Raw genomic sequence first — 26,271 nt, 5'->3', positions numbered from 1 at the left:
GTTGTATTTAGCCTAGGTAGACTAATTGGGGACACTAACAAAATATCGTACTAGTAAAAGTTAGATATTTACAAGAAAATAATTAAAATAAACAAACGTGGGAGATCCTGTATAGTTCATGAACAAGATAAAGTTAAAATTTAAAATCTAAAATGATTCTATTGACTACAAAGATTACAGCAATTGCTGTTACAGGGAAGACTAACCTCTTTTAACCTCTCTTCAAAGAGGGACAACTGCTAGCTTTGATAGAGGATGAGAACCCAGATGTTATAGTTGGCATCGAGTCGTGGTTCACTTCTTCACTTAACTCTGGCGAATTGTTTCCACAACAATATCAAGTCTTCGGGAAAGACAGCCGGATTATCTGATGCACATGGAGGTGTTTTTATTGCCACAAAAAACGACCTTGTGGCATCACTTAGGGAACATCTCTCAAAATGGTAGTGAACTGTTATGGGTTCAGCTCCAAATGCACGGTTCAAGCTCTACCCTAGGCTTGTCAAAACCTTCTATAGACCATCATCCGATGAAGCCTATGCTGAAAATCTCCGGGCTTCCCTTGAAAGAATTCCCAGGGCCGTAGCTAGTATGAGGCAAACCGAGGCACTTGCCTCAGTCATTGTTTTTTTTTTTCGGGGAAAGTAAGATTTTTTTTTTAAAGGAGAAAGAAAGGCGCTAGCAGCAAATAAATTGACAACAGTTAAATAAATATAAAAAAATGTTAACGCAACATGGTATTATGTTTAATGATAACGCGAATCAGGCAGTGGCCTGAATTACAGATGAGAAAAATTAAGCAAAAATTCATGCTAACCAGGCAGCGACTTCCTAAAAAAAACTGACTCTTTTTCATGTGTTTTGCCGTCATTTCTCGATTTTTTATGTCCTCTCTGATCTGAGTGAGGAAAATCTATCAAAATGCAGCGTTCTATTTCCCTGCTAGCAGAGGTCTCTGCCGTCAGAGACCTCTGCTAGCAGGGAACGTTCTATCTAATCAACAGCTTTTTTCAAAGAAAGCGGCAAGTAGATGCTCTCATAACATGCTTTCAGTTCTTCTCAATAATCGAAACAAAATTTAAGCTTGTTTTGACATTATTTAGCTAAGCAACTTTGACCACCTAGTAAAGATGGTGATCAGTGAAGAAGCCACCGGAGATGGTGGGAAAGAAGTTGTAGAGGCGGAAAGCGGACAGGCGACAGCGCGACTAAGTGCAGGAAGCTGTTCATGCGAGCGCAGCTTTAGCGCTCTCCGCAAGTTGAAGACCTGGAGTGAGTTGCATGAAATTTAATGTCGGGCGTAACTGCTAAGGCCAGGCTTTCAGCCCAGTCACATTCAGTATTTTAGCACAGGTTGAATGGCCTTGCATTAGCCCAAGTCCACAGCGAAATCCCTGTGGACCCGCTCGAGGTTCTACAGCGATGGGATGCCAGTGGGAACAGGTGAATAACAGCTAAATTCGTTGCCTTTTAGAAACGAGAACGTCCGAGACCAGGTTTTATGAGCCTGCGAGACCCTACTTTTCACGAAACCGCTGGTCAGCCGAACCTGGTTTAGGCCGTTGTTATCTAAGGTCTTCATATAGAAACAAACCACCAACAAACACATTAAAAAGTCGCATACAAGAACACAGAGCCCCTAAAGTAGCATTTAAATAGTTCCCCTCTCCCCCTTCCCCCCGCCAAAACACCTACATCTCTAGATCTATATGTCCTTTAAGGCTCCTAGCGGAATTTTTATCAAATAAGCTTTGATCCCAGTGTTTTGTCTAAACGTAGCCATCATATTTAAGACCCTAAACAGCTAGGCGGGAAATTCAACCATGGATATTGCCTCAGTCATTATTTTTTTCTGGCTACGGCCCTGATTCCTGTTCAGGATACATCAAAATTACCTGACATTGACTGGACTCTCAATCGGTCCAGGCCTTGTGGTAGACATCCAGCTCAAAGTAAAGCTTGACCATAACCTACAATAAATAGTTGTTGAGCCCAGACTGAAGAGGTATGATTATACCGAACCTATTCTTTACGAACAATGAATCACTGGTGCAACACGTGAACGTCAGACCCATCTCCAAGGACATCCCAGCTCTTAACAAAGAGCTTACTATGTTGTCATCCTTCCTCCGGTCAGAGGATGTTCTATGTATGTTGGAACCAGTTTCGCTCAACTCGTGTGGAGTGTATGGTAAAAAACATTTCTCCAGAGCTGTCACCAACAAACATTCTCAACCTTGGATTGACACTGGCGTAAGGCGTGCTTTGAATAAGAAACGTAAGCTTAAAAATCGAACTCTGATGCTGATTGGGCTTCTTTTCGGAAACATATAGACGGTCTCTCGACCGACGCATCAGAAACAAACAGTGCGATTACGTGTCAGGTACTGTTGATGCTTCACTGGAATCAAATAATACCAAACCTTTTTGGAACTATATTAAATCGTGAAAGCCTAACTCTTTTGGTATCTCATCATTAACCAGCGAATCTGGCAAAATAGCTACGTAATCTAAAGACAGGGTAAACGCGCTAAATCATCAGTTTCAGTCTATCCTCTCATCCAAACCATGCAGCCTGTAGAAGACTTAGGTATCCCAGGCTTATCACCGTTGGTGATCAGCACGTCGGGAGTGTACAAGATACTGTCAGACCTTCAAGAGCGCAAGGCCTCAGGACCTGATGGCATCCCTATTTGTGTGCTACCCCAATGTGCATGAAGCGTTGCTCCTGTACGGCAAAAGATTTATCAAGCTTCTATTGACACAAGATACCTATCCTCCGACTTGCGAACTACACGTATTACTCCGGCTGTTTTCAAGAATTAAATTAAAGACCTGCATCATTATAAACATCTACACCTTGTATGACCTCTTGACTGACAATGCAGAAGATGTGAAACACAACTGGCTTTACTCATAGAAGATCTTGCCAGTGCACTCGAGCTCCATCATCGATAACAGATTGATATGATCATCTTAGATTTTTGCAAGGCCTTTGATAAGGTTGCTGTTAAGATTGCTGATCGACCTTGAATGGCTGAGCCTCGAGGCGCTGAGGGTTGTTAGCTGCCTAACCTTCATTTTCAAAATTGTTCTTGGCCTTGTGATGTTGAAAGCCATGCAGATCATCAGGAGTGGGCGTGCCACCAGGCAATCCACAGGACCGTCAACACTACAGGAACGCACCGTCCCAGAGTGGAACCATCTACCCGGCCTCATATTCGGAATGCTACATCTGTTCATACTGGAAATAAATTTAATCTTCACATGGCAAGAATAACTTCAAAGTCTAGCTACAGGTCTTTTACATACTCAGCCTCTAAACTATACACTAGTCTAAATGCTACTTCAAAGAGCTCTAACTCACTCAGGTCTTTTTCTGCCAATTGTTGGTCCGACGCGTGTAGATTTCAATGATAACAGTTTTTTATTGTAACCTGTTTTGTATTATTTTGTTTTATAACCTGAATGCATTTAGTGTTGCTATTTTTTAATTTTTATTGATTAACTGTAGACCTGTTTGTAATTAGTGTTCCTATTTTAATCTGGTATTTTCAATCTCCATAGATTAACTTTAGACCCACAGCTTCATTGTAAATAAGTGTTAGCCTTATGAATTCTGTGCCTAATAAAGTATCTATCTATAATTCAGATATAGTGATTCAAATCCTAGACATTAATGAATTAATAAGCAAAAGCCGTCACTATGACTGAATATCTGCTGACCGCGTCCCTGTGTGCAGATATCCGCATACGGAGATTTTGCACAGTGTCGATTTAAATTTAAATATGGCTTATTAGAAAACGACACTGGATTGCCTTTTCAGTGAAACTTAATGATCTACCGTCCTGAACGTGAAAAAATAGTTTCCCAGAAGGTCACAAGGTACCGAAATGTTGTCGAGCAACTTGTGGCTAAGCCTTCTTCTTTTCCACAGTTGTCTTGTGTCAGATTAGCTGTTAATAATGGTAATTGAATTGAGTGGAGTGCAACCCAAGGTCCATTACCTGACAGTTGAGGTGTGGCTGAAAATTTGACTGGTAGCTGAGATTCTAGCGCCCTCACCCAGACCCCATAAAGACATCTTTTCCCTTTACATGAACACAAGTCGCTCTTATGTCAAGTCATGGACATAAATTTTACAGAAAGTTTTTAATTTATTTTTATACATCGTACAGTTTTAGATTCTCATTTATGCTTAGTTAGGTGTCCCCTATTAGCTAAGGGTTAACCATCTGCTAGATATTTTATTGACACGTTAATAAAGTTTATTCATTCATCCATTCTGGTCAGATTTTGTGGCATGCTTTGCAAACCCACGCGCACAATATAATATAATATAATATAATATAATATAATATAATATAATATGGACATATGTTAGCGCCAAGAAATCACTACGCTGATTAATTGTCATCAATTTGAAGCCAATGCGAAAAGATGAAAATGCATTTTAAGAGATAGTACACTAAATATCGAAGCACAATTCCCAACACAAACTCGCGGCGAAACAAGCAACACCACTGATTATTTCAAATTCAGTTGGCGAAAGTGGAGGTGGCGGTAAAAGACTGAATCTGTGTACACGAAGAAGGTTTCCTTGACAAGTCGGCATTTAAAAAGGGTTTTATGTTCTCGTGTGCACGACCGAACCAATCAAGTTTGCCTTGACAAGTCTTCTTGTGCAAACAAGTTTACGGAAAAAATTTCTACTGTTTACACAGGAACATGTTGAAGCAATAGACTAAAAAAGTTAGTTTTCAAGAAAAGCGTGCCAATGTCAAGAATCTACCGGTCAGCCTCTAGCCTTGGCGCTCTTAAGGGAAAAAAGGCAGACAAAATCTACAGAAGGATCTTGCCTGTAACCTCGCTGAAACCACCGTTACACATGTCTGACGCATAGTGAAGTTCTTCGTAACGCAATATTTTTTCCTGGTATAGATGAACACAGTATGTTATCACGTGGGCATCACATAACGACATAAATAACAATCAAAATGATAGTATATGTGGCCCGAACGTAAGCCTATTTACGTCATATTATTTCGTAAACGTCAGCTCTTCCGTTTTCATGCCCTGACAAGTAAGACATTAACTCCTAGTTGGACGATTCTTCAACATTTTTTCATCAATGGTAACGAAAGTGTAGAAAGTTGAAATATCATTTACAACAAAACGAGAGATATGACTCTCCACTGACAATCGTTCGTTCAAACATTAAGATTGTCAGTTTAATATTATACTAGTATACCGGAACGGCAGTGAATGCTGCCTTGGGGAGACAGGTGACTGCTGTTATGATGAGAATGAGAAGGGGAGGTTGAAAGAGTTGAAAATGACCCATGGTGCTCATTTGAAACCGGAAAACACAGTGATGACAAGAAACGTGTAAAACAACGGAAATGTGTATTTAATGACATGTTGAAAGTACAAAGGAAACAGAACTTACAATTGTATTTGTTTGAAACTGTAAAAATATACAATAAATTGTAGTGTGATTTTACTTAACGGTGGAACAGACTTCTGAGTTATACTTACTACTAGTAGTAATCAAAGATTAAAGAGTGCGTTCGACAGCCCTAAGTTGTGCGATTGTACGGCCTGCTGCGTGACTTTTTTTAGGTAGCTCTTTCGTCCTTTTATATCTGTACGTAATGTGTAACTACCAAGGTGAAATATTTGCAATAAACGAAGCTGAGTTTAAATTTCAGCGGCTACGTTGTTGAACTTTTAAAAAAAAAATAGAAAGTATTTTCGGTCCGCCCGTTGCGTGACACCGTCGAACTTTAAAATAATGCACATCATTGTCGGTATAACGCTTATAATCTTTGAGAAAAACGAAACTTACAGGCCAGCGTACTATTTTGGTCTTCTGACTCAAAAGGTATTTTACCAAAATGCCGCGAAACTTACGCGACTATAAAGCCGTAAAAATGTCGAACTGAAGCGAGCTAATTTGCATACAGTTTTGAAAGACATCTCAGAGCCAAGGTTTATATTCAAAGAGCGGATAACTCTATCCAGTGGATAAAATGTTCTCCAACCAATAGATTTTATCCGCTGGATAGCGAATTATCCGCTGGATAAAATAATCCGCTCTTTAAACAACCGGGGCCTGATGTCAGTTTCTGATGTGTGCATATTTCAGATATTTTTGTATTTTGATTTTATACTAACGTAATACGTGACTCGCAAAACCTCGCGAACCTAGGGCTGGGTGAAAAGCCCTCTTTACCCGTATTGTAGCATCAAATGAGGAGATTAAAAGGTTTCTGAACATAGCAACGATTTTGATGAGAATGGTCTTGTCGTAGTTCCACAGGCTAGTTTGCGGTTGAAATCTATTTCTGACCCGACGAAATGTGCAACAGGCGGCATGCAACGCTGTCGTGTTCGATGAATTTATTTCCCACGGAAAATTATTTTACCGCGGCCACAAAACGTGTAATTTCTTCAATGCAATCTTTCACAAAAAAGATTTTTGGAAGAAAGGGAAAAGATTCTGTAGAGATATTTCCATCCAGTGAATATTGATGAACATTGCAGTTGAAATGTGATCCCGTACACTGAATGTAAAACTTTCCCGATGTATGCAAATTTAGTCAAGAGCGCGAAAACGAGGGGGCGACTCTTATACGAAAACGAGACTAAAAAGATGGCTCCCGCACGAAAACGAGGTCAGATGTCGTCATAAGTTCGCACCAGTTTCCCGGCCGACACATGCCCCTGCAAAACTCAAGCGGGGGCGCCATTTGGGTGTCCTTACAGCAATCTCGAAAAATTCTGCATAGCCGTACACAGGCACACCATCTCGAAAGACACAGGACGCAAAAACGAAATTAGGCTTGCGTTCTCCTTCGTCGAACGCAATTACTAAGTAGTGAGCGTTTCTAAAACGCCCTCTATTAGAGTGATTACATAAAACCTGTGAAGCAGCTACATACAAGGCAAAAAATATCGGACATTTGAAATGTTGTTCCCTGTTGCACTTGTTTATTTGGTAAGATAATGAATCTAACTTTTGTTTTACGGGGCGTATAAACATACACCAAGAGATCAAGTTTGGAACGAGGCGTATAAACATGCACCAAGTGATCAAGTTTAGAACGAAGTGTGAAAATTCACACCAAACGAAGCAATGGAAAACTAACGTTTACTGACCTTGCAGTGAATACAATGATTCGCGTAAATAAAAATCTGATAGAAAATAAAATGTTGTTTACATGTCAAGCATGTCATTGAAAACGACTAACATCCAGTAACACATTTGAAATGCGTATGTTATTCACATATTCATGACTTAAGCTGAGCTAAAATGCAGTTTTGCCCTGCTGAAAAAAATATAATCAGAAGATTGCACGATTGGAATTAAATACGCTGTCTCAGCGATTTCGGCGCGGCCGGCTTCGAGAGTTCTGAAACATGGCTAAACATAAATAATTCTTCTACAAATACAGTCCTTGTATGCATTATTTGCTTTTCGCATGAGGTAGTGTTCAAATTATAGTGTAAGTACGTAGCTTGAGTGCCTACGTTTTGTATTTAAAAATGAACAAAGTTGGAAATAATCAACGCAGATAAGCTTACGTAATCAACAACACAACTTTCAAGAATTTGCCTTCACTTTTACCTCGAGGGTTCTCGAGGATATACCTGACGCTGAAATTGCAAATATATTGCGTTCTGAAATTAAAAGAGATTCAGTTTAGAAAATATAAACGAAGTAGAAACATTCCGCAAAATCAGGGGCATTCAAAACGACGAAAAATACTCACCTTGATTTCTCTCCCTTGCTCTGTCCGAAACTGGAAAAAGCAAAGCAGTGCGTTGCATTGTGGTGCCCACAAAATTAACCACAATTCCTTTTTCCTTTGATCTTTGCGCGACCACAATCCTTTGCATTTTGCAAGAAAGCTCTCGCAAGGCCCCATAAGTATATTTCTGTGCCGATTAGAGTTGCTGCCTTGCTCGGTCGCTGCAGGCTCCCTCGCTGCGGCAGCAATAATCTGTGAGTTGTTCACAAAAAGGGTTGAAACTGCTAAGGTAAATATTCGCCAAATCCTACGTAGGACAAGAAAGTTACCGTTAAAATATTGTAATACGACTGGACAAACTTTATGTGTTTCTAGTTATGTGAATAATCCGATGACTGATTTGGTGTGTAATATGAGTAACCAGGTTTAAATATTAAAGAAAACCAATGAACTCAGTGACTAGTAAACGCTTGAACTGTTAGGAATAAGGCGAAGATGGGAAGAGAAAGCTCAAATGCCCATTTACAGATAGCTTTTAGTGGCACCCAACTTCAATTAAGTGCCCCTCATCTCAGCGTGATTCTGGGGGCAATGTACCGCCACTGCCTTGCATCCAGACCTTTCTCATTTTTCAAATTAGCACGCAAAGATAAGTGGGTATTTCACCTTCTCATGGTGCCTTCCGCTTCGCGCTCGTTTATTGCGACGGGCGCCGTGTGGAGAAGGAAGGATCGCAGACGTTTCGAATATGTTTGAAATTTGTTGCAATTTGGTAAGGATTTCGGTGAAAAAGTATCCATTAAAGTGACATTTACAGGGGTGGCCCGCATTACGAATGACATTAAAAATTAGTTTTCATTCGTTGTCCAATGACTCCACCAAAGGTTACACTTCACTGTCGACCAAATGAAAACAATACTTCACGCCAAGCTAAACCTTTTCCTGCGCCTTCAATGTAGACTTCGTGTAATTTTTCTAGTTCGGTACAACCAATCACAGAACGCAGACGCCAATGACGTACGAAACCTTAGTTTGAGCTCGTGCTAACCTCTGATTGGTTGATATTAATTTCAGACGTGAGCACCTTATGATGAGAGAGAGTTTGTTCACGAGCGGCTCATCAAAGTTTGTTTAGAAACCTGGATAGTTTATATTAAAAAGAAAGGTGTTAAAAGTTAAAATTGATAAATGCCGAATGTAGGCATATATAATGAGGGAGTCCTCATAGAGTTATGGCCAAACTACGACTGCCTTTATTAAACAACCTCACTGGACTACAAACAGCATGCTAACCGCCCGGCAGCTTTTTAACATTTCAAAGACCCTTTGGCTGTTAGAACTTCGCTCCGACATCGCACTGAATTAGCAGCTGGTTTACACGTGTGACTTGAAGTAGCAGTGCTCAGTTGCATCATGTTATTTAACATGCCAAAGAAGCAATCTGAGCCAAAAGAGGCGGAATTTCTGAGTACTAAAGGACTTTTCAGGGCACCAATTAGCTTCACGATATGTTTGACAGAGACGGTATTAAATTCGCGAAAATGAAACACTTTCTGATTTTTGCAGTTGAAAAAAGTCATCTCACAGACACCGTGTAACATCCCAGGAGAAAATCGACCATGTTCTCCATCAGCAAGGACTGAAGAGCAAATACAGGAACAAATAGCAGTAACTGACAATGATACTAAAGATATTCAGATTTAACTTTTTATTTCTATAGTTAGATACCTTAGTTAATTCTTTTACATTCTGACAGCACACAAGATCATCAAGCTTCGCTGGCTATACTAAACAATTAGCATTTTATTTTATAATTTTTTTTGTTGGTTACAATGTTCAATACAATGATTAGAAACAGTCCCACACATAAATCGAGCTAAGATTGCTTGGGACGCTGACTCATTAGGGTCCGAACGTTGGGTCAATTTGTGATTATTTTACTCAAGTGTTTTACTATTTACTTATCAACTTAAGATCTGAATTCATCTCTCCTGACTATAAATTCAATCAGCAAAACTATATAACATAGATTTTACAACGGGTAATAGAAATCATGTTTATAGAATCTTATCAGACTATCGTTACCCGGTCAGTTACATGGAAAAACGTGAAACAACGTTTTGCCACTAAAAATCAAGGCTTTCACGGCCTCTTGCTTTCAAATCTTTTTTTCTTTGAAAAAGTTTTTTATTTTTTGTTGTTTTTTCTACAAGCTATCATTCTGACAAATGCTTTATAATAAAACTTGCTCATCATCCCGTAACATATTGGATGCAAGGCACTTGGTAAACAGGTTAGAGTGAAAACAATTCTACTGAAAGTGTAACGGTGAGGCCAGAACACAAATACTTGGACTTTAAATACCATCATGAGAAACTGAACTTGATAAGGAATATAACAAACTAAAAAAACCAATACCAAAGCATAGACCATTTTTAACAGGTCGTTTTCGAGTTCAAAAGCACCTTTTTCACTCTGTTTTGGCATCTGGTCGTCTGGTGAAGTTTTAAGGGTTTCCTTGTTGTGTTCTTGATCTTCGAGATTGACATACATGGCACGTCCTTTTCGATGATGATCAGCCCTACATTTTTGTTTGTTGCTGTTGTCTGAAATGTTCTCTAGCTCGATTTCGTCCCGGTTTTCCCCGGCTGTTTGCAGTTCCTCTCCACAAACAGAATATTGGGTGACAGATGACAGCGCCTTGCTTTGCTCGTCTCGAAGCCTTTTTATTACGAAGATATGCTCTCTGATCTTCTTGCTGACCAACGCGTAGGAAATCGCCATTATCAGAAGTGGCAAGGCAAAGTTGATGACGAAAAGAACGACTGTATAAGTATCCTGGTGGTGCTGGAGTCCTTCAGGAAACACCTCTTCGCATTGATGGATCGACTCGCATTTGTCTCCGTATGAATTCACCACACGAAAATGTCCTGTAGGAACTGACAGCCCAACGGCCCCTACCCACGAGACAAGTATAACACAGCATGTTTGTCTACGAGTTGGTTTTCTTACCATTGGCTTAATGAGCAAAACACAGCGATAGACAGCAAGGAGGGCCAAAGTTGTTGTGACGACCAGCAGACTTGCTATTTGTAGAGGCTCCAGAATCTTGCACATCACATGCCCCAGCTTCCAAGACCATGGCGGTTCGTACGCGTGAAATGTAAATACCAAACAAACCATGCTGACAATTTCAGCTAAAGCCAAGTTGCTGACCAAGTAATGCGCAATGGGTTTGGGGCCAGGATTTCTCCATACTGCTCGCCACACCACATAGTTTCCAACCAAAGCGAGTGCTGCTATGAGACTGAACACGACCGTGCGAGTTATTCTTAATGCCTCTGGTTCAGGGGCGAACAAAGGTGAACTGGTGTTGCTCGCATCCGCTACTGACTGATTGATACTGTTTTCAATGCAAGACATCTTCAGAAAAGGAAGGGTACTTTAAGGTCTTCTTAAGACTGGTTCTATGCAGTTTTCGTGATGGAAGGCTTATATTACGGAGGGAAGTTGTCACACGTTTTATGAAGACCTGTTGAGAAAATTAAATTTAAATAAATTCATGTTTTTCGCTTTTGTTACTGGAAACCGGTACCATTTACCGATCGTTCTACAAATAATACCGGATACATTGGTCCGTTGACCCCCCAATAAAAGTGGCTAATTTGCGTGCTATTCAACAGCGTTTAGACGGTTTCGCGTATTTTATTTTGTTGAAACGAAGGTTTACTTAAGAAAAAAGCAATAATATAATGTGTCTCAAATAAAGGAATGATAAATTAACCTTGGGTTATTCATTGTGAATGTCTGAAAGATTCTCTTTACTGCGGAAAAACCTACCAATCAAAGTCCGGATGTGTTCAGCGTTTGCTTCAGTCAAGTCATAGAAAGTGGCTCATTTGTTATCAATAACTACATTCGACAGTTTATAGTTTTTCTTGAACCTCTCAAGAGTAATACAATCAGGCAAGATGGCAGAAGATTTAACATGACAATACCTTCAGCTGGGGGCTTAGGCGTCCTGGAGAGAAGCTCAAATGGAGCATTCACGGGCATCTGAAATTCCGTGCCTCGAAAATTCAAATATTCATCTATTTCCCCTCAACACCGCATGAAAACAATTTGAAAGCAATCAATGCTTTGTTTAGAAGTCATTCATTGAACAGCAGTAGACAATATTGATTTTTTCCTCACCTAAAGAAGGCCACTAAAAGAACCTTCCATTGTTTAGAACATTGACATTACGTTATTTGAAAGTCAAAAGAATCTGTTTTCTTTGAATTCATTTTTGTCTTGGATTATTCCTCATAATTCTGAGAACAGATGTGCTGAGATGCCCTTCAGGGTTTAAATTAAAGGCTCAGGGCTGATCAATGTTTGAATTAAAGTGAAAAATTTAAAATTCGACAAAAGAGTAATTATTTTATGTTTAGATACCTTATTCACTGTATAGTTACGAAACATTTGTTATTCAGTTTTATAGAGGTTAAGCTAACGGGATTTAAGTTTTTTTCGCTCTCTCGGTCTTTTAGACATTTATGCTTCAGAACCTTGTTAAACTGTGATAAATTTTATCATTTACAAGCTTGCCAGATTGAGCTGCTTTTGTTGTTACAATATTATGTGTTGTTGTCGCCTCTCCGCAACTGGTTGGTGTGTGTGTGTGGCGATAATTACGCCCTCCGCTGGCTAGAAATTATATTTATGTTGCTCTCCTCCTAAATAAGAAACTAAAATGCACTTTGAAGGTCAATTTTGTGCTTTTAATTCTATTTCATGGTCAATGTTATTACAGGTTGAAATCTTGCTTGTCGAGCTACCGGGAAAAAGCGTTCATACGCAACTTTACTGAGGCCACCATGGTAATGATAATTCTCTATTCAGGGTTTCTGTGGATAAAAAGACACGGATTTGTAATATTTTTAAACCAAAATATGTTGCTCAGAAAATAAACGTATCTGTTAGATTTATTTTAGATTGCACGTTCTTGTTAAAAGATACAAATGAGAATCGTTGGTAAAATTTGGTTACGAATTTGGCATTTGTAAATGGATCCACAAGAGAAATAAATTCTGTCAATACGGCAAATTAAAAAGCAAGATATGAGGGCTAGACGTCAATTAGCAACTGAAAAATATAAAAGAAATGAAATTCATTTTTTGTGAGAAAAGCGTGGTAAACGACGAGGAAGAGCTGATCCAAGCTAGTTAGGAAAAGAGTAATACCTGAACAAAAATGTATTTTTCATGATCACGACAAGCTGCCAAGGATACTTTGTCATATGGGCAACACAACGTCTATACAACTTTCAGCGTAGTTTCTCTATACATGTTGGTGTTAATACGCGCCTTTGCTAAACAAATGAAGCCGGGCAGGAAGAATCTAGCAAGAACGGAAGTAGAAAACCAGCTCACAAGACGGGAAGATACCCACAATCAAGACGAGACGGGAACAAGAAACAAATGAGAAAAAAACAGGAAGAACAAGCGAGGCGGACGAGCTCTTGATTACTATTTTTCGTGGTTTACGTGCATGTACGCCATCTCCTCATCAATTGTTTGCTTTAATTTTATTGAAGTAGGTTAATAACGTATCTAGCTGAGCACAGCTTGAAATTTTAACTTTACTAGCCCCGATTTTCGGGTTTCTTCATAAACTTCATAAATGATCATTTGAATGAATTTTTTTATTAAATAAGTCAAATAAGTTTTTTTTGCCTTTTCTTGTTTTTGTCATTCACAGGCGTGTATAACTTACAATCAATGGATAAAAAGCTGTTTAGCTTTTGTAGAGTCCAAGGAAGCGTTTTAATGAAGCATGGATCCCAAGTTAACTCAAACCAGATTTTCACTTCATCCGCTCGTTAAAGTCTTAAAAGCTCAACTCTGAGAACATTAGGACGCAGGAAACAAAGTTCAGTATGGTTTCTTCAACGTTTTATGATGATATTTTTTCGTTCAGAAGCGATAAGTGTCTGCTTATGTAAAATAAATGAGAACAGTGGGGGTGGTTCTTCACCTGCAGTTGAAATTAAACGACTTGACTAAATTTATCTTGACAGTCAAGATCCTTACTCTTAGCTCTTGTACAAGTCTTAAAAGCCTTGAAACGATCGATGTTCCGATTTCAAGGACGAGACAAAAACATCTTATCTTATCTCTAAATTCCATCGTTTAAAATTTACATGTAACCAACAGCTTGACATAATTTTTTTTATAGTCATTTTTTTTCTATTTGTTATTAGTTTCTTTATTCACAGAATTCGAGGTGAAACAAAGTGCTGTGAGATTAATTTTAACCCTGGAGCGCAGTTAATTTCGCCCAAATTTCTGTTGGTTATTCATCATTAAAAATCCAACAATTATTTTCGCTTGCCTGTGATTGGTCTAAATACATCACGTGAAGCAATATACACCCAGTAAACCTGAGACATATTCACTGATATTCCCTAAGTGCAAAATTACATTATTTTGAATGACCTCCCCGAGTTTCGGTCGGTGCGATGAAGGACCGAAGAATTCACTTGAGATAGAAGAGTACTTGGACATAGTTGTCGATAAAGCTGTGCCGCAAAAGGTCGCAAAACACCAGAACGCCAACAGTATACAGGGAAAAAAATGATTATTTAAACTGGATCATTTGTCTGGCTTAGCGGCCATGGTATATGAACCATTATACCATGTACCATGCCCCAGAAGCTGAGCGACAATTAAATTGCATTCTGGTTGTTCTTGCAAAGCGAAAATCAGCAAGATCTAGCAATATTTCTTGATTGTTTTCAATAAAACAATTATTCCCCTCGCGCTTGTTGGATATGAGATGATTATAGCCAAATCGGCGCTACGCGCCTCATTGGCTATCTGTCATCTCATATCCCACGCGCGCTCGTGGAATAATTGTTAACTAGCCGTCGTTTTGTTCGAGTTTTTTCGAGCTTCGCTTTCAGAGAACTGTTCATTTCTTCAAACAAATAACGCCGCGGACAAATGATTGTTCACATTCGCGCTACGGCGTTTTTATAGTAGACGCATTATCCGACTGGGATGAATTTTGGAAAACTATATTTAGGTTGATATTCTTTTTCATTTTGCACTTTTAAATTCGTCTTTTATATCTTTATAAAGATTATAAGGGCTGAAACAAGATTAATTAAGCATCTACTAGCGGAGTATGTTTTTTTTTTTTTGGCGCACTGCCTTAGATTGTGCGTCGCGACATATAGCTGTCCATCATTTTCTCGTCTGTATACAGACGAACTACATAACATAACCAACCCAGAAAAAGTAAATGTGGTGTACCAATGTCCCTCCCCCCACCCAACCCCCACCTTTAGATAATGCCTCTCTAGTATAAAAGCGGCCAATACCAATTTCAAGCTATTTATGAAATATTTGGTAACCGTACCCTATTTGGTGGCCTTAAAATCCTATTCGGATGCTCACCTTGCAGTTACATGGGCAAATCATATCAATCCTGCATGCTGGCCATTAATACTCAATCAAAGGGGCTCTTGGACGGCTTATTAAATATTCTCTCAAGTGAATTCAATCGCATTGCATTCTGGATGGCTCGGGAAGTGGATCATTCAACACAAAGTCGACTTGACATCAATAATCGCCAAGAATATTCAGTAGAATAGTGGGAGAGACATGCATTAGGAGTTGCTGTAAGTTCTCAAAGATATGTGGCAATTTAAAAATCGCTAAAGAATGCATTCAGCCTGAACATCACCGCCAATTGAATTAATACAATCGAGTTTACCGTTTTAATGAGTCAAATTGCTTGGTGACATTTTATCTAAAGAACGTTTCTTTACCGATTGAAGGGATGGTTGTCAAGATGTGGGCTGAACACAACAGAGCCGAATAGATGATGTAGCCAAATAAACAACAAAACGAATCGAGGATATATAAACTATAAAGGCAGATTGACGACCAGAGAAACTCATTTTGATTATATATCGGTCTTTCCAAAATAAAATTTCATGAATGGATCCATCTCCAACATAGCAGTCCTGTCGTCCCTTCTCCTGGCGCTACGTGTTCTGTTTTACTCTTGGAATCTTTTTTAACCAAAGTCAGTTATATATGTTGTGACAGCTCAGTTGGAAACATAAAATAAAACTTAGCTAGACGGAATTTTGGTCGGCATTGTCCCTTCTAAGGACGCCACGAAATTTTAAAAATCTTCAGCCATAAAAGCTTCACTTACCGTTAATTAAAAATTTCGTAGCAGTTTGCCAAAGATCAGTATTGATCCAGAATCGATGAAGAAGTTGCAAAACGAGTTAAAATGGGAAAATTCATTGCAAGCACTGACCAATTCAACTTCAACAACTAAACAAGCCATTAAACAGCAAGGACCTAGATGAATGAAACAATTTCAATTCACCCATACACCAAAGGAAGAAATTAGAGAAATGTAAGCTTGCAGGTGTCGAGAGGATGCCCTCCGTGTCCTGAAAGATGTTTACCTCGCCACCATCAAGGAGGTGAACAATTTAGGGCTGTCTTAGACGCTGATTGAATATGTCATGGCTTTCGATTGGAAAAGGCCTTGGTAGAAGATCTCAGAGGAATGAAAAGGAGCCATGGAACATCCACGTTAAACAGTCACCTACAATGTTTGAAGCCGCTCTGCTAATGAACCGGGCGGGTGATTTGGATCAACACTGATCGTACAAAGTTAGCCATAAAATGTCGTACTGAAGTTTGGTGGAATCTAGGGTTCATTTAAATAAAGCAGGATATGAACAAGCTGCGATGCTTGTTTCTTCTGCTCGTGGCGTTCAATTGAAAGACAACCGGCAATTATTTGAAATTACTTTCCTTTTGCGGTTGAGTTTGTAACTGGTCAGTTGAAATGAAATAGCGCGCCTGTAAATCAAAGTAACAAAATCAGCACCAAACTTTTGTAAAAACCATAGCGTTTGGCTTACTGCCTAGTTTCCTTGCGCTTACTGAGTGTTGCGTATTTTCACTTGCGATCTAAGTTCTATCCACCTTCGTGCGATGAATTTTAACTTAAGTTTTGTGCCATCAAATCGCTCAGGGTTGTGCCCTAGGCATCGCCCAGTTGCAACTTTTCAGATACGATCGTGTAAAATTACTTTGTATTTCCAAGGAGTACTGGCAGAATGTAGCATTGGACCAGCTCTGCTTGCTGGGATAGACAATGTTAACACCACATTTATATATCTAAACATCAGTGCAAGGCTATATACCACCAAAGGCGAGAAAATGAACCACCATAATGTAGTGACGTAGCAGCCCCAACCCGGCAAGGCCAAAGAAAGCTAACACCAATCAGCCAGCTGATGAACAGAGGGCCTTACAAGGAGACGACCGTTTTTGGTTTTTGCTACAAACTAATCAGGAGAACCCAACGAGAAAATGTGATAAAAAATACTTGAAATGCTGTTTCTGCTTCCTTGGATGGCTTTGGGACCTTTACTAAATAAGGATATTTTAGTGGATATTAAAACTCACTCAGTTTAGCTGAATAGTTAAAGGGCAGAAAATTTTGGCGAACTGAATCTCCCAATTTTTGACTTCACGTTGGCTTCTCAATCCTAAACGGCATTTTTTGTACCTCCGGAGACAAAAGAAATTCAGTGACTTTGGCATCTTACGAAAGTTTGAGGAGACATGTCGCTAAGGAAATTGAAACTCTAGCGTTTATTTGGATGAATTCCGAATTTCTGAGGTGATTAAGTCCTTCAGAATGGTATTCATGTAGCGAAGCAAACCGTCGTCAGACTGTGCCACTGTGTAAATTAAAAAAGATTTCTAAAATAATCAGATAATTATAATAAAAAACGGCTCTGAGAATAACCCGTAAATCCCCCCGAGTTTTCATGAAATACATACCAGTGATCCTGTGTCTGGTTTTTAGACGACGGCACAGAGGGAATTTTCAGCTCAGTTGTTTGTCACCTTGCCAGCACTGTAATCAGAAGCAATATATGTACTCTCTAAGGCAATATCGCTCTTTTGAAATCAATACCAGTGCAAGATTCCATTTGATAACATTGTCTCAGCATGAAAGAGTGATACCTCGATACGAGCGATTCAAATAAGAAAAATGCCGCCTTAAAAGGCCGTAAATTAATAATCGATTGTACTTACAGTGCAATCTCGATTATTCGAACCCTCGAGTTTTCGAAAGTCAGGATTCTTCGAACCAAAAGTTGTTTCCCCTGAATTTGTTTCGGTCAGATTTTTACGCTCGATTTTTGAAACTGCCGATTTTTCGAACCAAATTAATTTTCGCGAGGAGGTTCGAATAATCGGTATTCCACTGTTCCAAATCTGCGGTTGAATTGGCTTGAACAACAGCTGGCTTCTAGCCGATGTATTGGAAAATGCGTCCTTGGGTATGCAAATAACTTAAGTATCCTTGGGTATGCAAATGACTTAAGTACTGGCTAGCACTAGTAAATCCAAGGCAAAGTTTATTTCCGATTTTTCAGAAAAATATTTTCGTCCTTATTTTCTACGAAGTTTTTACAAGGTCTTTACAAGTATGTGCCAGATAAAATTTAATTTTTTTGCGCGAGGTGAAGAAATTAAACTTCAGAAAATCAAGTAGAAACAAGCCCCCAAAACAAGTTTTCCCATCACAGTAAAAGAGGCACCTTTACCCCAGTATATATCCGATGACGGATGGAAATTATAATGATTAGTGTATGGTGATATTCGTGGATTGATTGGTTACTCAAACTCGGGATAGTCTTTGCTATTCCCCATTCGGCATTTTCTCGGATTTTGCCCATTCTTCCAGTTTGTCAGAAATAAAGTAATTGATCTGGGCTGTCTATCCACTGGTTTGGTATATACTAAAACAATAATTTACCTTTAGTTTTTTTTTACACCATTATCCACCTCCAGTTTGATGGATAATTGTTAATTATTCATGAAAAAACGGCGAAAATCGAAATAATGAATCTATTAGAGATGTCATGTTTACCTTACGTGCTGTTAAGTCGGTGGACTGCCAAGTGCTCTCAACGTAATATGGATATAATATTTTAAAAACATCTGAACGAAACAAAACATTTCCGTCATTTTCAGAAAAGAATATGAGGAGTTCTCCACAGTGTCCTTCGCTTTAACAGAATATCTGCGTTCTATTCCGTTCCAAATTTCTTCTTCTGCTTTCGCTTTTTTTTGTCTTCTAAGTATGCTTTCTCGAGTAAAGGCTTTGAGTGTATTTAAACAATGGCGATATTTTCGCGAAATTTATTGCACTTTTAAGTTTATTTTTTTTTAATTATACCTAGCAAAATATGGTTCCCTCATTTCACGAAATAAAGTTACCACAAAAATTGAAATACGGTATTTGAAGGCAAATGGTAACACCTTTTACCGAATATCACAAAAAAGGCTTAAGAGCAGGGGTTATTCCAAATTGAACTCACAGGCTTACCACAGAATTTGTATTTTGTGTCGATCAATCAGATTACCCTTCCTAAGATGATGCTAAGCACGGTTTAAACTCAGATTAAAATGAAATAATAACGGTAAAAATGTGATCTGAGTTGTAAGTTGTACTCTTTTAGGCCTGTTTACATGGAGGGAGGATGATCCTCGCAGTATGATCACTCTATAGGGCGAAGTTACCCTGCATTTTTCGACTGATTACTAAAATAGATAACAGGTTGACTTTAGCAAGTGGGTTAAGTTGTCTTGTGTTAACAAGCGTCAAGCGCCTCAACAACTCGCAACGTAAAATTGTCTTAGTAAGGATTTCACATAAAAAGCATTGTTTAGCGGTAAGCTTCAAAGCTTTTAATAGGCGGCCAATTGCAAATTAGAAAACATCTGCTACCACGGCAATCAAGCTTGAAACAAACTTCGTATTGGCATAAGACTCTACTTGACAAAAAATTTTGACGGGCTGTTTTTAATCGCCTTTATCGCTACGAAGGTTCTTTTTGTTCAATTCCGTCAAATCGCATGGTGGTTTGGGGAGATTGCTGGCTATCACTGACTTGTGATTGACAGGCACCGGGGAAGAAAAAGGGCGTTATAAAATTTAAGGAAAATACTTAACTTTTGTCAAACTGACGAGGGAAGTCATCATGTATGCCATCTCCTGTATTACAACGTTTTAGGGAAAACAGGTCTTCTGATGAGTGTTAACAAAGTTTTAGGCTTAGCCTTTGGGCGGGAAGTCGCCGATTCTTTTCTTCCTTGTCTCACGAAGATTTCAAAGAATTTTGAGACATTTAATACACTGAAGGCACACAGATTAACGCCCTTCCTGCGAAGATGTCAAACGCCTGGACTTACCAACAAGTCGAAATCGGGGATGTTTTAGTTCATGTGTCGGGGGGGGGGGGGGAGGGAAGGGGGGACAAACCGAACGCGAAGTTCTCGGGAGAAGCGCGAAGCACTCGGACAAAACCTGAGAGGAAATGAGACGAAAAAGACTTTAAGAACCCTTAATTTTCCCAGGGTACAAAATTTGCAAAAAAAAAGGGCAAGCGTAATTGGTCAAATCGTAGTGATATTCGATGGTGCCGGGACAACAATTGAGTAAAGCTGCTCTTTACGGGAAAAATATATTTTTGTTGCCAAAAACACGTACACTGACTAAAATTTGCGGGGCACGTTATCTCCTTACCCTTGTGTAAGCAAGCAATAACAGCCTACCCTGCGAGCAGAGCCCTTTCGATCTTCCAGTGCAGGCCTGTCACTCTTGTACACTCTGAGAGAGCTGGTCCGATCATGCAGCACTTATGTGTGACTTAGTAAGTTACAATCGGCATCATCAAGACAGTCCATTAACGCAAACTTCACTCGGTTCCGACGTTATTTGTTTCTTAAAGCCACACTTACAAAACACCTGGACAAAAAAAAAATAATATTAAAGGTTTCCGCCTCTTTTCGAAACAGAATAATGGTTTCTGTTCTTTTTAGGTAGGGGATACTTCTTAAAGAGCTTCTTTTGAGAATTTTAGCTGCGGTTCAATTAATTCTTAATATTAAATGTCTCCTTACCATTTCATCGGACAATAAAATTCCTTGGAATAATCACATTGTTGCTGACTTTAGAAAGAACACAAGACTCCTCACTATCTATTTTTTGATTAAAATCAGCGTTAATTTTCTATAATTTTCAAAACAATCGTCAACAACCACAGTTATCGTACAAACATTCATGGTTTTCTTAAATGAAAGTCTTTGTATCGTAGTATTTAAATTCAGCGATTTGGCTGTTAAATTCAAATGTGAATAAACCTGAAAAAATTGTAATATGATGTTTTTTGTTATCAGTAATCAGTGTACTGCGAAATAACGAACTTCACGACATCCTTTTCAATGATCGACCTAAAATTTATCAACGCTCTCGATGAAATCAATGAAAATATGTGTACTTGGTCAAAGATGTTTGCTATCGAGATAAAATTATCTGATGGCCAGTGTCAAGCTTCTACCGAACAAAACGATTGCGTGTAGTAATAAACAATTAAAAAAAAAAGTTTTCGTAATGATTTACATAATCAACACGGTCCGAGTTTAGCGATTGTGGGTTTAGGGCTTGAGTTGTTTCAGCGCTTGCGGCTCCAGTCGCTTTTTTTCCCTTAAATTTCACGAAAGGGAGCTTGAAGCGCAAAAGCCGTGGTTTCTCTCGTTCCTTACTTCCTCTTTCAAAGGCAGAGTGCGTTCGTATGGTAGAAATGCACTTGCCAGGGGTCACTTTAGGAGTCTAGGTGTAAATAAACCACTCTGATTGCAGGGCTGACACTACGGCAAAGGGCCATTTTTTTGGGCCAATATTTCAACTAGTACAACTAGTCTTCTTCAGTGCCAGCGTTGTTGATAGTTCAACGCCAAAAACAAAACAAAAAAAAAACAAAAACACAAATCAACAACAATAACAAAAAAAACAACAACAACAAAGAAACAGAAAAACGTTCACCCTGTCGTCTGTATGCGACTGTTCCAAGCTTGTGTTTGCTCTCACTTGTTCTCGTTCTCATTATCTGAGAGCCCGGAGCTGGATATGTTTTTCGTTTGCCCGCTTATGTATCACATTGTGTTTAGAATTTTTAATTCCAGAATTAAAATAAATAACTCTCCGAAACGACGAGATCTTACTATTGTTAAGGACACAGGAAAAGCGAAACGAATCATTTTTTCTTGAGTCTTAGGTGTTCAACGTGTGCGGTCATCGGCGGTGATTTCACACACTTTTCACTTTTGATTACCCTTAACGAAAACATAGTTGTTCAGTAAAAATATAAACTCCTTTTGAAACCTAAGAGGAGCTAGGAGGTTGGTTTCTCACAAGTGGCCTTTCACTGGCTCGTTATGAGCATGCGCCAGGAGTCACCACAGTCAGACACTTTTTAGTTTCTCAGTCTTTGGAGTTGTTCTCTTGTTTGGAACTCTTCAAAACACAGGAACACACTTTTCATATCCTTCAACAATCTTATGTTAGGAAGGTAATTACAGTTGGATTTCTGATGAAACACACCTTCTCGTGTTTGATATATTATTTAATTTTAGGAATGATGTATCATTCTAGAAAGTGACACAGGCATGCTCGGAAAAAAATCCGAGTGCTCCTATCAGGAGTCGAACCTAAGACCTTCCGATTACTAGTCCGGATGCTCTACCACTGGGATACAGGAGACTCGTGGGAGCGGAGGCCATTAAACCAGGTTCATGGGACAATAAACATCCTGCATACTGCTAGGATTTGAATGCCGAACGCGAAATGTGATGGTATATTTCCAGCCTGGTGAATGAATGAGAATGATGTATTATTCTAAAAAGTGACACAGGCATACTCGGAAAAAAAATTCATTCACCAGGCTGGAAATGTACCATCACATTTATTTCATATTTAATTTTAATTGATAAAAAATATCCTAGTTAGTTACAATTATTGTTTATCGGTATCTATCTGTGTATTGAGCGAAAATAAAATTGCATTGTATTGTTGTCTCTGTTGACTGTTCCGTTTGCCTTTGTAGTTGTTGTAGGGTAAAACAATTGTTGTTTGAGAAATCTGCATTGATAACGTACAGCTCTGTGAAAAGCGTTTGCTGCGTACATGAATCATGGGAGTTTGATTTAACCAGTAGGCGGAAGAATCTTACAATCAGTGACAGTACGAACTTCAAGACCTAACAATAATTCAAATTTCAAAAATTCTAAAAGGAAGGTAAGTACCCCTTGCCTATCCCTCGCTACGGGACTGAATATCAGTCATTATCTTGAAATTTTGATTTATGGCGGAAACTTAAATTACCCCCTGGTAATTATACGACTTTGCACTACTCAAAACGGGGAACTAGTAAACGCTGGGAACAGCAATGTTTCAGACAGAAATAACGGAGAAGACGAAATCATCCTTTGAGGCTTGGTTTAATGATTACGCTAAAGCAAAATAAAGTAATAATAAATACAAAAAAAGGTATGGTCACCGATTTCTTGCGCATTCGGAACATATGAATAAAGTGATCCCTAATTAATGAATATATACAATTCTAACATCCCCAGAGCAAACGGATTTTTGCTTATAAGTATTGTTCATTCAATCCCGTCTGAATGGCGTGCCCTTGCTAAAGCGTCCACTAATGTTGTATCATTAAGCGCTACCATTCCGAGCACCCCGACAATCAAGACAGACAACGTCAATTTAACTCCGATTTTTGATGTGCAAATCGTCGAAGCATATTTATCAATTTTTCCTTGAGAAAAACAGATCCGCTTACCGATAAACAAAAGTTACAAGATAAGTATTCAGATACAATCGTTGATCGGGAAAAGGTTTTTCCTTAGCCTTTTACGCCACCTAACATTAGAATCAAAACTCAGGGAATTTCAACATAACATACAAAATTGTATTGTTTACACCAATGTCACCAATCAGCTCGGCCCAACTGACTCTTCATGTTGGATTTTCTGCCAAGAGGACATAGAATCCATCGAGCATTTACTTTTCTCGTGCAAAGTATTTTCTGAATTTTGGAAACACGTTTTGTCCTGGTTAAGGGATAATGGAATCCAAATCAAACACGCTAAAAGAGACAAGTTTGATATTTGAAAAATTTGATGCTACGGATGCAGCGGATGATTTCACTCTAATCAATCACATGTTGCTATTGGGTAAATATTATCTTTACTCCAGTAGATGTCAAAAAATAGCTGAACCTAATCTTTCATGCAGGTTTTATCGCGAGGACAAATCGTGTGTACACGATATTGAGCTTTATGTTGCAAGGGAGAATGGTAAACTATTGCAGCATCTAAAGAAATGGGAGAAATAATTCCACAAATTTCAATAATATTACATGATGACCCTGGAAGCTACTTACATAGTTTTGGTTTTTCTGTCAGTGAATTACGCGTTCTTTTTTGTAATTGATTTCGTATTGTTGTTTGTTTTTAGCTTTATTTTATGTACTAGTATTGCGTCTTTTTTCCTTTCTGTAATTATAAAATTGTATTCTTGAATATTTTATAATCAATTAAATGAAAAAAAGAAAGGATATAGGCGATATAAATTAAAGTAAAGGATTTCATGACACAGAAACATAATATTCGCCTAATACATTGAACAAAGAAACCATTATAGATCACGATAGCTAACGTGATCTGTTTGGACTTTAACACGGTATTTAAAACCTACAAAGTTCGCAACAACGGAAAGAAGACAGGTATAAATTGTTGTGTTTGCATTAACTTGATTCAGCGTTGCTTTCGGTAAAAATCTAGAAAAATCTTAGAGTGTGTCATTAGCACTTACCAAGCCATGCATTCTCGATCCCAGAGCTCTTCCCTTTCGCGCATCACTGGCGTCTGACGTAGTCAAGCCGAGAGGCCCTGGGGTCGAGAATGCAAGCCGTGCATTTCAGGCTGTGTTGAACTGCAAGAAATTACAAATTTTTTTCCACTGTAGTTCACATTTCGGTATCGCAGACTCCGAAAACTAGTGTTAACTTTTAGTACTGGTAACACTAGAAAGTTTTGTGTTAGTCTAAGCAAAGAATTAGGACTTAGTGGGAGAAAGTAGTTGGTACAAGCCTTCAAGAACTCCATTTCAAAACAAAGCCCAAAATGCAAGTCCAGGGGGGTGGTCAGTTTTGAAATTAACGTTTCAGGGCAAGTCCTTTTTGTCTTAACAAGCACAGCACCGTATACCTAGTTACCCAAGGGTGTTGCAGTGTGATGAGGAAGTTTATCACGTGACTTGTCGGCGCCCAAACCCTGACTCCAACACAAACCTAATTCTAATGTAAGGAACTGAAACAATTAGTCGTCATTCGTAAATTTGGGGAGGGAAAACTAATCAAAAGGGTCTTTGAATCTGTTGTCCCTTGTCAGTTGTAATTAAAACTGGTACAAATGTCAATTGTCAGTAGAATTTTAAGCTACATACCAGTTTCAATTAAAATCATTTTTCAGTTGTCTTTATAAATGACCCCTTACAGCGCTGTTTGGTGATAACTCGATTTCACTGTGAATCAAATTTTACGCTTCAAATTAGTGGCATTCGAACAAGACACTTGAAAATATCCGCTTCGCGATTTTTACATTCTACTAAAGTATATTTATCTCAGTGAGCGCAAGTGAGAAGCATCGAGCACCTGAAAAACAGTTTTACAGTTTTATTTGCACCCAATTTTAATAACAACAGCAAACTCGAACCTCTTTCCTTGTAACTTATTCCCCAATATACTACTTGACATTCGAGAATACAGTACAATCAAAATATTTTTATTTCGATTTCTTAACCATTAGCGCCTTAATTCATTTAAAATTTAGTTTTATTATTCATTTTCAAAATATTATCAAGTTTAATCTGACGTTCTTTGTCAGCTTTTAACCTTACTGCTTCTCTGTCAATCTTTTGTTGCTTGCCTACATAGGCCCGAATCCACCCGGGTGGTTGGATGTATTCACAAAACTGTGGATCGGACAGACTCCCTTCACATGTTCTCATAAATTCTCCCACAACTTACCTATCACTCCACATACAACCATGAAGTCACTTATGTCCTTAAATGTCCCCTTAATCCACCACGTGATCTCAATCCATGAATTCACCCATTACCCATAATCCATGACACTACCCCAACCCATGAATTCTCACTTCTCAGTAGTCATACCCATGATGCATTCATCCCTAGGCAACACCTTTTGATCTCACCAACTAAGATTTCACCCGCACTCATCTCCAAGCAATCATACATTCATGAATGTAATCACATAGATCTCATCTTAAATTTGTTCACCATTCAACCATAAAATCACTCATTAATTTCTCTGTAATAACTCATAAATTCAATCATATTCTGTCTTATGTATCCCCTTACCCTTTGTGACCCTTTACCTATAAAATAATTCACCCAAGTATTCAACCATACGGTCAATTATAAATACTTCGATGTATTTAGCAAAATACATTCTTCAGTGGAACCTGTCCCCAGACATCTCTTTATTGCGGACAGTTCCTTTTGGTAGCGGCAAAATCCTTATATATTCAATAAAAAAAAGA

The 26,271-nt window shown here is 38.7% G+C and overlaps 1 protein-coding gene across 3 annotated transcripts; it reads right to left on the bottom strand.

The window, feature by feature from the left end:
• Positions 1-9,448: 9,448 nt before the first annotated feature.
• On the bottom strand, positions 9,449-18,075 carry LOC146468999 (neuropeptide Y receptor type 1-like). Of its 3 annotated transcripts, XM_085124118.1 has the most exons (3): positions 17,883-18,075; positions 17,625-17,700; positions 9,449-11,287 (listed from the first exon to the last, which is right to left on the bottom strand). In XM_085124118.1, exon 3 carries the CDS (start codon positions 11,176-11,178, stop codon positions 9,943-9,945), a length of 1,236 nt encoding a protein of 411 aa, XP_084980244.1. In that variant the 5' UTR covers positions 11,179-11,287; positions 17,625-17,700; positions 17,883-18,075; the 3' UTR covers positions 9,449-9,942. The 3 variants fall into 3 exon arrangements, with proteins under 3 accessions (XP_084980244.1, XP_084980243.1, XP_084980245.1); XM_085124117.1 differs by having other exon boundaries at positions 9,449-12,644; positions 17,625-18,075; XM_085124119.1 differs by lacking the exons at positions 17,625-17,700; positions 17,883-18,075 and adding an exon at positions 12,981-14,361 and having other exon boundaries at positions 9,449-12,644.
• Positions 18,076-26,271: the final 8,196 nt, after the last annotated feature.

Source organism: Pavona decussata, unplaced genomic scaffold (assembly GCF_977016875.1).
Source record: "Pavona decussata unplaced genomic scaffold, jaPavDecu1.1 SCAFFOLD_128, whole genome shotgun sequence".
Lineage (NCBI taxonomy): Eukaryota > Metazoa > Cnidaria > Anthozoa > Scleractinia > Agariciidae > Pavona > Pavona decussata.
This window is presented reverse-complemented; position numbering and strand designations above follow the sequence as displayed.